General features: G+C 45.8%; 1 protein-coding gene across 3 annotated transcripts in view; it reads left to right on the top strand.

Annotated features, from left to right (window-relative positions):
• The window catches only part of ATL2 (atlastin GTPase 2), a 67,370-nt gene that overhangs the window by 24,900 nt on the left and 27,857 nt on the right, over positions 1-14,613 (top strand). For all 3 annotated transcript variants that reach the window (XM_075925851.1, XM_075925852.1, XM_075925853.1), the window contains exons 2-6: positions 2,160-2,416; positions 8,865-8,999; positions 10,472-10,576; positions 12,265-12,315; positions 13,699-13,755. In XM_075925851.1, coding sequence (XP_075781966.1) covers positions 2,160-2,416; positions 8,865-8,999; positions 10,472-10,576; positions 12,265-12,315; positions 13,699-13,755 — 605 coding nt within the window. The remainder of the gene's footprint in view (positions 1-2,159; positions 2,417-8,864; positions 9,000-10,471; positions 10,577-12,264; positions 12,316-13,698; positions 13,756-14,613) is intronic.

Consider the following 14,613-nt stretch of genomic DNA (forward strand, 5'->3'; position numbering starts at 1 on the left):
AAACTCGCGAAGTCGTCATTCATTGCAATATGTTTTGACCTGTGTATCATTACACTATCCATGAGAAGTATGTCATGGTCTCAAAGTCACAGCCCAGGAGCCTTCTGTGGCCAGAGAACCTCCCCAGTTCAGCACCCGGAAACACTTAAAGTTTTTTCCCATCCAGCTCATGTGGCTGCCAGCCAGGGAGCGAGGAGGGGATGGAAAGTGCACACTAAGGATGGGGGCTCTTGTACATTTCAAAGGAGGAAGGTGGAACACTGCATACAGCCTGGGGCCAGCGGGAAGTTCCACTGACTCTGAGCTGCACGCTGCATGCCTGGTTTGAAATGCACAAGAATCCCCAGCTGGGGCTCTTGTGCATTTCAAAGCCATGGGGAGCCCGAGGTCAGCTGGGAATTCCAGCTGACCCCGGGTTCCAGGGAAGTGCTGCTGGGAACCTAGAGTTGCCAGCTGACCCCGGGCTCCATGGCTGCCCCTTTGAAAGGCCTAGAAGTGGCGTTTTAAAGGGGCAGCAGCTGCGACTAGTTGACTAATCTTTTACATCCCTAGTGCACACAGCTTGCAGCAGCATCCAGGCCCCCCCTGCTCTCATGCTCCCAGGAGCAGAGGGCGCTGTTGGGTGTGAAGCTGGCTGGCTGCCTCTGCTGGGAGGCAAAGTGTGTTGCCAGAGAGCCACCCAGCTGTTGCTTTCCTGTACTCCTGTCTGAGCTCGTCTGACTTACCTGCTGGGGTTTTGCTTTGTTTACTCCGGAGGACACGGGGGATCCCTGTGCAGGGGCATGGTTGGTGGGGGAAGTGGGGAGGCTAGGGTTCCACGAGTCCTTTTTTCTTCGCTGTGAGATGCTGACAGCCTTAAAATAATGGGTTGTAATTAAGGAGAGCCATTAAAATAGCAAACTGTGGTGTTGTATTTTATCTTCCTTGCCTGTTATACACACACAGATCTTTCTCGCTTTCATACGTACATGCACACGAGTCTTGCTTGTGTGACACTGTCACTGAGTTGAAGTGGCTCTGTCTATCCAGACACTGGAGATTTTTCTGCCTTCTGGAACAACCGTGGGTTACGCTTGCTACTGAAAGCAATATCCAGTGCCTGTTGATTGAGAGCCAGGCACTGTGCGGAGGATTCCCGCCCTAGCCCTTAGTTAAAGCAGGGTTTCCCAACCTATGGGTGGCCATTGCATTTCAAAGGGTCGCCAAGTGTCTCCCCAGGTGGCTCTGTCCTCCCTCTTCCCCCCGTCTTTGAATTGCCGTGGGTCACCAAGTCTTCCTGAATTGTCGAAATGGGTCCCCATCTGGAAAAGGTTGGGAACTGCTGGGCTAAAGCAACTCCCCTGGCTTCTGCTCCATGTTGCACAGGGAGTGGACCCCTTCATCAAAGGGGGCAGTGCATCCGGCCTGTGAGGGAAGCCACTCCCACCGCGCTCTTCTGCTGTCTCCCAGGCCGGGCCCCTGGGGCACAGGTGAGGGTGCAGTAATCTAAGTCGGAGTGCTGGCTGTTGATAGTGGTGCATGAGGAATCATGTAGTGAAGTTTCTAGATCAGGCTTAATCAAATAATGTGGCCAGGGCTTTTGGGGGTGGGAGGGAGCCCCAAGTATTAGGAGGCTTGTGATGAAATTGGGAGAGTTGGCATCACTGCAGTCGAGTCAGTTTCACAAAATGAGTAAGTCATTTCACAGCGTACAGCTATGCACACACTTCCCTGGGCCACAGAGACATGCTGGCAGCAGCACGATGCCCCGCTGCACTGCCAATGATGTGGCCAGACCTGCAGTGGGATGGTGGGATGCGCACAGGGGGGAAAGCGTGGCCAGCAGGCAGTGCTGGGAGACACGTGTGAGGGTGCACGCACGGAGACCACCTCCCCCCAGGAGCTCTGCCGGGGAGGATTTGAGTACTGTCACTGGCTTTACGGTAAACTTGAGACCCCTGGTATATTTGCAGTGTTGTAACCATGTTGATTAGCGAGACAAAGGGGGAGAGGGGTGTGATACTCTTCATTGGACCAACTTCTTTTAGTGGAAGAGAAGCTTTCCAGCTACAGAGTTCTTCAGCCCTGGCAAAAATCTGTGAATTTTATTGCCCAAATTCAGAAAAATAGAATCTCTTTAGCTTGATTGACTAATTGTCTTTTCAAATCTTAATTTCTAGATAAGAGTCTTGAGGAGGATGCCCCTGTGGACTTGGAAGAGGAAGCAGAAGCAGAAGTGAAGCTGCCTTGCCCTATACAAATTGTCCTTGCACGTGAAGATGACCATAACTTTGAACTCGATGAAAAGGCATTGGAGCACATTTTGCTTCAGGAGCACATAAAAGATCTCAATATAGTAGTTGTATCTGTAGCAGGGGCTTTCCGCAAAGGGAAATCGTTTCTACTGGACTTCATGCTTAGATATATGTACAACAGGGTGAGTAGTTGAAAACTGTTCCTGGAAGAATAAATACGATACCACCTAATTTGCTAGCTCTTTGCTTTGGCGGCCTTGTTTATATGCCATACCTTTCTTTAAAAAAAAAAAAGTTGGTGGAGCTTGCAAAGGCCTTACATTGCATTGGCATTTTTGTCTGCAATGTGGTAACATTTGAATACAGCGTCCAGTCAATTCCAGTATTTCAGGGAATAGTCTAGGCATATGTCAAAGCTGTTCCCCACTCTGGCACTCCGAGTGCAGAAGGTGGGGGCCTGCAAGAGACCTTAAAATACCCTGTGGCTAAAGGCTTCTGCTTCAAAATTCCCCCCAAGGTCACTGACTCCCTGACCGTAGCTCTGTCAGTTGCTGCTTGGAGAGTTGGCTTATTAGTCTGTTGTCCTTGGATTCGCACATTGCCAAATTCTTCTAAAACCACCAGCCCAAATGGATCTTCAAACAAGCCCTTTCCATACCACTCTTAAGAACCACCTGTGAGCTCTGAGGGCATATTCGCCTTGCCTCCCCAATCCTACCTCTTCCCCCCCATCCCCCCGACACACACATACTGTGCCAACACAGATGATCCCTGTAAGCCTGCCTAACAGCCTCACTCAGCAAGAGCCATGCCACCTTCCTGTGTCGATGGCCTGGCCACTGGCCCCAGGCCCAGGTAGACAGCTGCTGGTGCTTCCAGGAAAAAGCAGCCTAAAACATCTCTAGTCTCTAGAAGGAGTTACCAACAAAGTGTATGTGTGTGGAGGGGGGACTTCAGGTGTTAGCGAAGCAGGCAGGGAGATGGAGGTGCAGTATAGGGGTCCAGTCCAGTCTTCCTCTGAGTCCTCTCCATCTGCTCTTTCCCCAGTACCTGGAGTTTCTTCATGGCGGTGTGGTCCCTGGTTCTGCAGTTTGGAATTTGGCCCACACTGAATGCACTTTAAATAAAATCCACTGTCCAGTAGGTGTCTGAAGTAACATGACATCTTGACTACTGGGGGATGGCAGGGTGGGGATGCTGTAAACTTAAATCTAGGACTGTCAAGCAATTAAAAAATGTAATCACATGATTAATCGTGTGAGCCTCCCCTTTGAAACACTGTGGCGTTTCAACGAGGCAGCGCTGCATGGAGCCTGGGATCAGCTGGAGTCCCAAGCTGACCCAAGGCTCCATGCAGTGCTGCCCCTTTGAAATGTCACGGGGAGCCCAGGGTCAGGCTCCTTGTGACACTTCAAAGGCAAAAGCGCTGTGTAGAGCCTGGGCTCTATGCGGTGCTTTCGCCTTTGAAGTGTAGCAACAGCCCTAGGGCAGAGGCGTCCTGTTGACTAATCAATATGGTGTGTCGGCTATTTGATTAGTTACCTGATACTTAACATCCTTAATTGTTACTCACATGCTGTCTCCATAGACACTCTTTTAGGGCATGCTTCCAAAATGAATGGCAGCATTGGCAATTTTAGCTACCAAATGTCTGTCAGCTAGAGGCATGTTGCGATACTAATTCCTTCTGCTCAGATAGCAGGAAGTGTGGCTTAGCTGTAGCTTTGGATCAGATGGACAGCCTGATCTCCTGGCTCTTAACTCACGATAAAACGTTTTTCATAAGAATGATGCGGGATCAGAACAAGATTTCAAACTTTAAAAAGGTCTGATTGTATAATACTTGTATAGTATGACATGGAAAAGCATAGACTACAAACACTGACTATTTACGATTTCTGTTTGTGGCCTTTAAAAAGATCAGTGGCTTCAATTAATTCTTACACCAAATTCTGTAAGGGGAAGAGTTATGAAGTTTATCTGCAGTTCAGAGACTTATGGAAGGGCTGTGCTTTCAGTCTTATTGAGGAGACAAAGGGGACCCAAACTATTAGCTGTAACTAAAGATCCTGTGTCTCTTCTCACTGAGACAGGCTATTAATTTTGTACGGAACAGCTGGCTGCTGTTGATTTGGCAGCTGTTTCACAGTTCTCAGGTACTCAGTGTGGCTTAGTGGTGGCTAGAGAAAAATCTGCGCTTGAGGAATGACTGCACTGGAGGGGATTGCAGCGCTTGCTAAAAATGAGTAGTGCTGCAAGAGCACGAGCTAGTGGCCTATGTACAAGCCCAGCCAGGACCTTGGACGTGTGGTCAAGCAGCTAGCCTCTGCGGCTGCAGGTTCACTGCTATCTTTAGTGAACTTGCTCTGGCATGGCTAGTCACGCACCCCAGCTTGCAGTGTAGCTGTACCCTAAATCTTGGTCTGACACCCAGGGAACATTGTATTGCCAAACCGTTGTGCTGAGCGTTTTTGGCTCATCTCCCTCCTTTGGTAAAGTCTTACTTCCTGGTACCAAACGTGGCTGTAAACATGGAGAACATTGGAGCAAAGCAATACTCCTCTTCGCTTGATTCAAATAAGGAAACTTGCCTCATTTGGAATAGCAACCTCTGTGCCATAGGCCTTCAAGTTCCTCTGCTGTTTAATATGTGGACTGAGGGTTGCCCTGAGGGAGCCCCTCTGCTGCTGTTTGTACAGTTGCTACTTCAAAGCTAACAGAGCTGAGACCTCCCGGTCAGAGTCCAGAATGACCTCTCCTTCACCCTCTTCAGACCAGCGTGGCAGATCTTGAGTCGTAGCAGCCCACCCGACAGCTGGATGTAGCCAACTGAAAGATTGATGTTAGGCAGCATGATGGTTATTTACTGCCTTTCTTTCCAAAGCCTCATTCACGTATTGGGAAAGAAAAGCTCCAGGCTCTAGATCCCTGGTGTCCAACATGCTAGCTACTAGTCACCTGTGGCTGGTTGAGTGTGGTTAGTTCAGAACTGTTCGGACACCATGGCTCTAGATGCTAGGGGAGCTTTGGCTTTTTCTCTGGATCAGACTAGGCCTTTCAGTCTTTGAGCTTTTTGCAGTTTCAGACAGTAAAGGCCTGCCCACTATCCACTCAGAGGACCTTCCTGGGCTTCCGTGTGTGTGTTACTGTTTTGGCTGATTCTGCACCTCCAGCTAAACTGGTGGCTCACTTAACCAGGTCTCTGGCAACTTCCATGGTATTTCTGGCTGCAGACACTTGGAATGGAGAAGTCTGATTCCACATTTATATTTGCCTCCCTCTATGCCATCTTTCATCAGTCTAGAAACTCTGCCAGATTTGGACAAGTGGCCCTACAATCCTTGTTCATGTAGGCCGTGAGCCCACTTCCCATTTGAACTCCTGGTGAGTCATTGGCAGCAGAGGCATGGATGTGCAGTCACTCAAAAGGATGGTTGAGTGTCTCTGTGACTGCACATGACCCCTCCCTATCAGAGCCTTATGGTAGGAAAATACAGGACTATGTAGCACTTTAAAGACTAACAAGATGGTTTATTAGATGATGAGCTTTCGTGGGCCAGACCCACTTCCTCAGATCAAATAGTGGAAGAAAATAGTCACAGCCATATATACCAAAGGGTACAATTAAAAAAAAATGAACACATATGAAAAGGACAAATCACATTTCAGAACAGAAGGGGGATGCGGGGGGGGGAGGGGGAAGAAGGTGAATGCCTGTGAGTTAATGATATTAGAGGTGGGGAAGGGTAGATGTCTGAGAGTTAATGGTATTAGAGGTGATAATTAGGGAAGCCATCTTTGTAATGGGTATGGTAGTTGGGGTCTTTGTTCAGCCCCCCCACGGAGAGTGTCGAATTTTAGCATGAATGCCAGTTCAGAGGATTCCCTTTCAAGTGCAGATTTGAAAGTCTTCTGAAGTAGGATGCATGTGATTAGGTCATTGAGACTGTGTCCTTTCTGGTTGAAATGGCAAGAAACTGTTTTTTCTTTGTGATCCTGTCTAATGTCTGTTTTGTGGGCATTAGACAGGATCACAAAGAAAAAACAGTTTCTTGCCATTTCAACCAGAAAGGACACAGTCTCAATGACCTAATCACATGCATCCTACTTCAGAAGACTTTCAAATCTGCACTTGAAAGGGAATCCTCTGAACTGGCATTCATGCTAAAACTCGACACTCTCCGCGGGACACTCTCCGCGGGGGGCTGAACAAAGACCCCAACTACCATACCCATTACAAAGATGGCTTCCCTAATTATCACCTCTAATACCATTAACTCTCAGACATCTACCCTTCCCCACCTCTAATATCATTAACTCACAGGCATTCACCTTCCTTCCTCCCCTCCCCCCGCATCCCTCTTCTGTTCTGAAATGTGATTTGTCCTTTTCATATGTGTTCATTTTTTTTTAATTGTATCCTTTGGTATATATGGCTGTGACTATTTTCTTCCACTATTTGATCTGAGGAAGTGGGTCTGGCCCACAAAAGCTCATCATCTAATAAACCATCTTGTTAGTCTTTAAAGTGCTACATAGTCCTGTATTTTGTTTCAGCTACACCAGACTAACACGGCTACATTTCTATCATTATGGTAGGAAGTAACAGGAAAGTCAGGGCAGCATGGCCCTTTGTACTCTGCAGTGACGTGAGACACCAGAGGGTGCTATTACTCCAACATTTAGTCCTAAGGGAAAAATCGGTAGCCCCTGCAGCAGAATGGACATGTTCTTTTAGATGTGGTGCACAACAGTTACACACGGGTAGGTGTCTGTTTTCTCTTGCCTGTAGCATGAGGGCGTTTTGCGTTTGCTTAGGTGGCTGTCCACTCCTTAGCAGCAGCAGCCTGGTAGCCCAGACTCAGAAGAATGACTGTCAGCCCTGACTTGACCTTGAAGTTTACTAATTGGTGTCATACCTCGGTACCTTCGGTGGTCTGGACTGTCAGTGTCAGTGTCGTCTGGTCCGGATCACCCTGGCGCGCTCCTGACAGGACCTCTACTCTGTTGGTGATAAACTTTTGGCTGCATGCATAACAATGGGTGCTCCCTTTATCTAAAGTGCTAGACCCCGTGCACTTGGGTCAACACAGGAGATCTCTGAGAGGCCCCGAAAACAACAGATGCAGGCAAGGTTTGAAATCAGTCGAGCAGGTTTATTGTCAAATGCGAAGCTCTACCAGTTGGTAACAGAGATCAGTACAATGTTACACCACTGGGCACTATGGCCTGCGTTGACAAGGTACCAACACCGGGCAGGCCTATTGCCATATATCAGATATTAACAGCAGTTAGTCAAAGTTAAGCTACTGTGCACTCTGTAAGTTTAGGCAATGACACCTGCCGTTCAAGCGCCCAGTGCGCCCCCCTTCCCCCTCCCCCAGGTTGGCTGGAGAGCACCTTTTGCGGTGTCCTTTTATAGACAGGTACAAACAACTTACATCATTTCTTTACATACCAGGTTACCTCCCTCTGTTGCCTAGATACCACCCCTCACCTTACGGAAGGGGGGCTTGCTTACTATCCTTCATGCTGTCAATTCCGACCTGGTCCTGAACCTAGGTCGGTCTGTGCATTAGTTTTTGGGGAGTCTTTGTACCAAGACATTTCTTAAGATGTTCTGTTACTCCCCTTCGGCTTAGTCTGTACCCAGTGCCCCCCTGTGTCCTTCCATGCTCTACCTAACTTACACAATCACACAGTTATCAATAGGGCCTCTTTCTTGGCTCCTGTGTTACTGAACCAACGTCTTGCTCACTGGATTGCAGGGCTGTTGCTGTTTTCCTGTTACAAGCCTCTATTTAGACCTGCTGACTCCATGTTACTGACCCTCATGTTACTGACCCTCAACTTACTACAATTGGTGCACTCCAGACCCTTTGTAGTGTTTCCTTGTGATACTGGTCCCTGACACTAGCTACTCACAGAACTACCAAATTTGTTCCCAAAGGAATGGTGCATATCTGTACAAGTCAATTCAGGATCAGCGCAATGCTTAATATCACAGCACTTAATACCTGCACAGTAAAAACAAGACTAAGTTTATTAAATATTCTAGGGGCATGTGTTTGAATTTCCCTTTTTCAGCCCCTGCTAGAGTGAAATAGTGTATTAAATATTGTAGCATGGATGCTCTCAAAATGGTACAGGTAATGAGTCTTTCACTAGTTGTTTTTAGGTGTTCTGTGCAGATTAACATGGTCTGCTCTGCATATCCACTCTGAAGTTACAGTGGAAAATTAAGAGCAGGTTAGACAAAGACCTGTCAGGGATGGTCTAGGTAATATTTGTCATGCTGTAAGTGCAGGGGATTGGACGATCCTTGAGGTACCTTCTAGTCCCATGATTCTATGAAACAACTGTAGGTTGCTGCCCTTTTTGGGGGTTGGGATGGCATTGATTTGCATATGTGGGCAGCCCTACTCTCCAAAGGTTTCATGAAGAAAGCACGTGAATTGTAGTGCCGCAAGTGCGGACTGCTCTGACTCCAGGTTCAGCTAAGCAACCTCTTTCTAATCCTTTTTGTAAGTTGAAAGCTTATTCTAAGAAAGTATATGGCAGTGTGCTAAAATACAACTCTACAAGCCTTCCTTTTTGCTGTTGAGTAAGTTTGTGCCTTTCTCTTAACAGAATTCCTCCTGTTGGATAGGTGGGAACAATGAGCCATTGACTGGGTTTACGTGGAGAGGTGGATGTGAAAGAGAAACTACTGGCATTCAGATATGGAGCGAAGTGTTTGTAATTGACAAATTGGATGGAACAAAGGTAAATATTTCTAAATGGACTCCTCCTTTATAACCTCATAAGCTTTCATTGCCTTCGTGAACTTGATTATAATGTTAGTTTTTGAAGTGATCAGCTGTCCCAGGTTTCTCAGTGACACACACTCTTTATATTAACCCTAAAAATTTCTAAGAATAACACTTCTATATCAGAGAGGGATTAGGGTACAGAAGGGGAGGGGGGAGAGAGAGTGTGTCTAGTTTCACTCAACTAGAATCAAATCCTCTTTAAAAGATTTTTGTTTGGCTAGCGTATTGCTGTTCAGGATACTTTGAGGCTTTTGTAGAAGACTTTCTAGAAATGGCTCTGCAGTATTAACCGCCAATGCTCTGGCAAATGGAAGACTTCTGCAGAAAAAGTAACGAATTCTGCAAAATGAGATGCTGTCATAGTCTGCAGTTAGACTTCAGTGGGATGTACAGGTGGCCACAAAGTATCTGGAGGCCAGGCTTTAAATGTATGTGGAAGTTTAGTTGTCCCTCTCTGTACCGACCTGGATGTGAGGTTGTTCTTGAGATTAAAAAAGTTTATACATAAGCTCTTCACAACAAAGAAAAGTGATCGCAAGTTGCATTGTCAGTAGTGAAATATGCAATCCCTGCTCACCAGAAGGGTTACATTTTCCACATCTGTGTGCCCCCTGCCCCTCAGAGCCTTTTCATAGGCAAGGCAGTGCTAGAGCCCCCAGGGAGGGTTGGCCACATCATTGCCTGGGTAATGTTAAAAGGTAAGTACAGTAGATGGTGGCCTTGGTGAATGTTATAAAGAATCTTGTGTTCTGAGTTGCGTAGAATTGTCTCTCTAACTTCCATGATTTCCAAGTCAGGGCTAGCAGACTGACTCAGCATGGTCAAAGTGTGGGATCTTGTCTCTAGCAGCTCGTATAATGTTCCCCATTTGTTCTCTTTAATCTTTTATAACTCAAAGAAAAGGAAATCTGAATCTGTTTTGAGATCCAGATGATCAGACAGATGTGTCTTGAAGTCAAGACTGCGTCACTGTTTATCCCTTAGCTAACAGCAGAACATCTAATTTTCCTTCAGACACTGCTTCATTGCATCATATCTTGAAGTAAGCTTTAATCGCTCATCTAGCATTTATGAATGGTCTGGGTTGCTAGCCCTGGAACCTAAAGTCCTCTGGTGTGTCAGAATCAACAGCAAGGGCTGGCTCTCCTACAGTGCCCTGTAAGAGTGCCTTATTGCTCAGGCTTGCGGAGATTTCTGGGGGAGGCTAACGCTGTATCTGTTCTATCCAGGGCCTCCCTGCAGAATGCCAGTAAAGGTGTCACTCTTTGGTAGTGGTTTGAGTTGTGGAGTGAGACTATCAGCTCTTTTTTAACGAGTCCTCGGCGGGGCAATGACTTCCACTAGGTGGGTTGGATCTGATCCAGCAACCTAGAGGTGAAAGCATAAAGTCTTGGTGAACTTATTGCTGCTTTTAAAACCCTTTAGGTGGCTGTACTACTTATGGATACCCAAGGTGCCTTTGATAGCCAATCCACTATCAAAGACTGTGCGACGGTATTTGCTCTGAGCACCATGACAAGTTCTGTCCAGGTGAGAACAGCTGTGCTGATAAACAGCAGCTTTTAAACCTCTTTGGCTTAGAAGACCTCATAAAAATATATCTATAGCCAGACTTTACATTTCCATTACTCATTTTAAAGAGTATTTAAGAGATCTGCCTATTCATTTTTAAAGTATTGCAGATGAATCTCTCTTCGGAGCATGGATTGCCCAAACACTTCTCCATTACAGGTCCCTAGTTCTGTTGTGCTGCCAATGCTTCTAGGGAATCCCAGATTTTTTTTTTAAATCAAACACCTCCACAAAGATGCACGATGAAAATTGCTAAATAGTCCAGCTTGTACAAAGGGAGGACTGACGTAGTACAATAACTTCTTAAATGCACTATTGCTGCTACATTTAAAACTTGTCAAACTTTTCGCAGTATGTCTGTTAGATACTATATTTGAGACTGGTCTAAATTTTCAAAAATGATCAGATCTTTTTAAGAAGGGTCAGATTGGACACTTGTTCGTTAGTACCTCTTGAAAATGTAGGTCTTTACATATATCTGTTAGAAATCCATACACAAACAAAATCCTGACTCAGGAAATAAGTTTCAAAGTTGTCTTCTAAATTTACCAGTTAACTTCTAATAGTCATGAAGGAGGGAAAGGTACAGTCATTACCCACTTTTAATGAGTAAGAAAATGAGTTCTTGTGGCTGTTTAAAGAGACACTGTCAACTTGAAATCGGATCCACTTTTTAAAAATGAGATAGTATGATAGGTTTGCCCTGGAGCCCCTTGTCATCTTGTATGACTTCTGGCTTTTCTCTTCATTGGTGCTGTCCAAAAGATTCCTACAAACACACATCTGTTCATTTGATAGCTGTGTGCAATCAGTTTCATTAAGCAAACTCTTTTGGGGAGTGAGAATCCTACTTTTCCCTTTCTGTTGAAGTAATCTTGCTAGTTACAAGTAACATTGTACAACAAACTTTTAGAAAATTGTTTTGTGGGTTTCACTTTGGTAATGAGGTACATTGAAGAGCTTTCTTTTTGAAATACTGTGCTGACCTTCCATAGTAGGCATTTAAAACATTATTTTCCTGTTCTGACATATGGCTTGTACAACTTCAAATCTAGCCATAGATCACTGACCCTGCCTTGAGTTATGCCTCAGTGTTCAGTATTGGTACTGTCTTATCAGTCCTAGGATCAGGCAAGGCCATGATTTACTGGCAAAGATCTGTGTCCTCTGAGATATTTAAAAGGAAAGGAACAGAACTCTGCAAACTCAAGCAATATATAGCAAAGAATTAGCCAACTCTGGGCCAACACCGCTAGGGTTCTATCTGACACAGTATTATAGTAGCATGTTCTGGGGCATCACCTATTCCTGCTCTAAGCAATCTGAGTTAGGAATTGAAAGGGTTTGAGCTGCTAATGCTAAATGTGCCGCCCTTATTCATGTAGGGGAATGTTCAACCAATTTAAAACAGAAGAGAGTTTGCAGCTCATTGACTTTTGAAAGAACTCTTCTTAGCTAGGATTAGGAAACTGATTGCTTTAAACAGCAGTTTTGTCCAACATAGTGACGCCCAGGTGGCACGTGCAAATGCAGTACGTGGTACTGCTCTGACATGGCTGCTTAGATCTCAATAGACTAATCTGTTATGGAAACATGAAGAATAAATGTCTCCTGCTAAAAATCTGGAACTGCTGTATCCCCTACAGGTTTACAACTTGTCCCAGAACATTCAAGAAGATGATCTCCAGCATTTGCAGGTAAACATAGACGGAGTTTACTTAGTATGACTGGGATTGCGAAGCTTTCCTCTGAGAATTTTTCAGTTCTCTTTTGCTTGATTTGACTTCTCAAATGCAGCTAATGCACAAGTGCTTCTTACTGGGGTTTTCCAGAGTGCATGCTGAGCAAAATAACTGGTCAGTTTCCTAGAGGTTAAAGGGAAACTGATTTTCCAGGGGACCCTGATACTTCAGTTAGATTCTAGTTGCCAACTTTGGGGTTGACTTGAGTGGGGTGGGACTTTCCTCTATAGGTGAGGATGAGATTCATGATCGAGGAGGGGAAACTGCCTGGTGGATGAAGCTGGGAAAGGGGGATAGATATAGACCCATGCAATTGCAGGCTGTGGAAAGTAGTTTGGGGTTGAGAGGGTCTGGGCAATATCTCCTTCCCTCAGCTCTCTCCTGTGGTGGGATGGGAAGATACTTGGATTAGGGAAATGAAACCTGTGGCTTGTCCTTCAGTCCCTGTCTGGGCGGCTGGCAGCACTAGCTGTGCCCTAAATGGCCACTTTATGGGCACAATCCCCTTCCAGAGCGTGCACTTTGAGGGCCCTCCTTGGCGGCGTTGGGAGCGTTCTGTGTCAGGCGATGGCTGCCCAAGGAGGGCTGGATATAGAAATTGGGCAGGGGGACCGCTGTAGCTTAGGAAGCCACAGGGGGAGAAGGTGTCAGCTGTGTGACCAGGTGATCTGGAGAATGACACTGGAAGGCTGTGGCGTGGGTGGCTTTTGAGAGACAATGGTGGGTTCTAGGAGAACTATAGGAAGGGGAAGGGGAAATCTTCAGGAAGAGGAGTGGATTTTGTTGGAATGACGGCAGACTCCCTTGAGAGGCCAAGGAAAGTACAGGCTGTCCCCGGGTTACATGGATCCGACTTACATCGGATCCCTACTTACAAACGGGGTGAGGCAACCCCGCACTAGCTGCTTCCCCCCAGCAGACCAGGGAGACGCGGAGTGGCTTTTCTCAGCAGACACTTCAGCTTGAGACTAAAGGACTGAGGGAAGTGAGGTGTGGGAGAATAAAACTGAGCTCTAGAAAAATGTTTGGCTAGAGTTTCCCCTACAATATGTACCAGTTCCGACTTACATACAAATTCAACTTAAGAACAAACCTACAGTCCCTATCTTGTACGTAACCCGGGGACTGCCTGTATACAAACTCCTTCCTCAGTGCAATTTCTTGAGTACTGGGATTCTCATCCTTAAGATGCTGAGGGTTAACTTCAGGGCTATTTTTATATTCAATTAAAAATTGGAAGCCATTACATTTTCCATGTATAAAAGAGGAAGCATTTGGCAACACAGATTCTTTTTGTAATTGGTATTTAGCATTATTCTTAACAGTTTCATTTAACAGTTGTTTACAGAGTATGGAAGACTTGCTATGGAAGAAATTTACCAAAAGCCATTTCAGGTAATATATTGCAAAACTGTAACCTTTTACCTATTTGTCCAATACCTGTTCATAGGGTAGGAAATTAGTTAATTTACACTATGGAGAGTAATTAGCTGGGCTGAAGCTAGTCATCTTCTGTTGTAAGTCTGGGCAACATGTGAAAAGTCAAACCGTGGTAATCTTCCTGGTGAAACTTCATGTACGTGGACTCAGGCTAGCATAGAATCTTCCTAGAAAATCTGAAGCAAATCTGGCAAGGGGGTTGAGTTATGAACAATTTTTAAGAGCTTTTCAGCTTTTGAACTCTCCTAAATAGTGATGGGGTTTTATGTTTAACTGTTTCTAGAACAGCTTTCATGAGATCCCTTCAAATTGTCTTGCTCTCCTTGGAGTCTGGACAGTATAGATCCCTGCTCCTGGGGATGTGAGTCACCAATGCTGGCATCCTCTGGGAAGCAGTTAAGGACTCCTGTGTTCCCGTACACGCCCAGATGCTCAGCGTGGACCTATGTAAGGAGCTGTAGCCCTAGCTTCACTCTGCTCTGTTTTCAGTGGAGGTGAGAGGACTTGGAACCTCTCAAGTTGCCTTTTTCCTTTATAGTTGCCCTTAGATAGTTTGTGCTGGATTTTGCAAGTCTATAAATAGGCCGTGCTATCAGCAATATTACTCTGGCCATTCTGGTTTGTGCCTCCTCCTGGAGGCATTCAGCACTGCAAAACTAACCATTCTGCAAAATAACGCAAACTGTATGTGTCAAATACATGTGGAGAATCCAGCATGGCTGTGGGGCTGGACAGAGACGGGAGATCACTGTGCAGATACCTCTTCTCTCCCACACACAGACTGGCTTTGTCTACACTACAAGGTTTTTGCAC

The sequence above is a fragment of the Pelodiscus sinensis genome, chromosome 3, assembly GCF_049634645.1.
Source record: "Pelodiscus sinensis isolate JC-2024 chromosome 3, ASM4963464v1, whole genome shotgun sequence".
Taxonomy (NCBI): Eukaryota; Metazoa; Chordata; order Testudines; family Trionychidae; genus Pelodiscus; species Pelodiscus sinensis.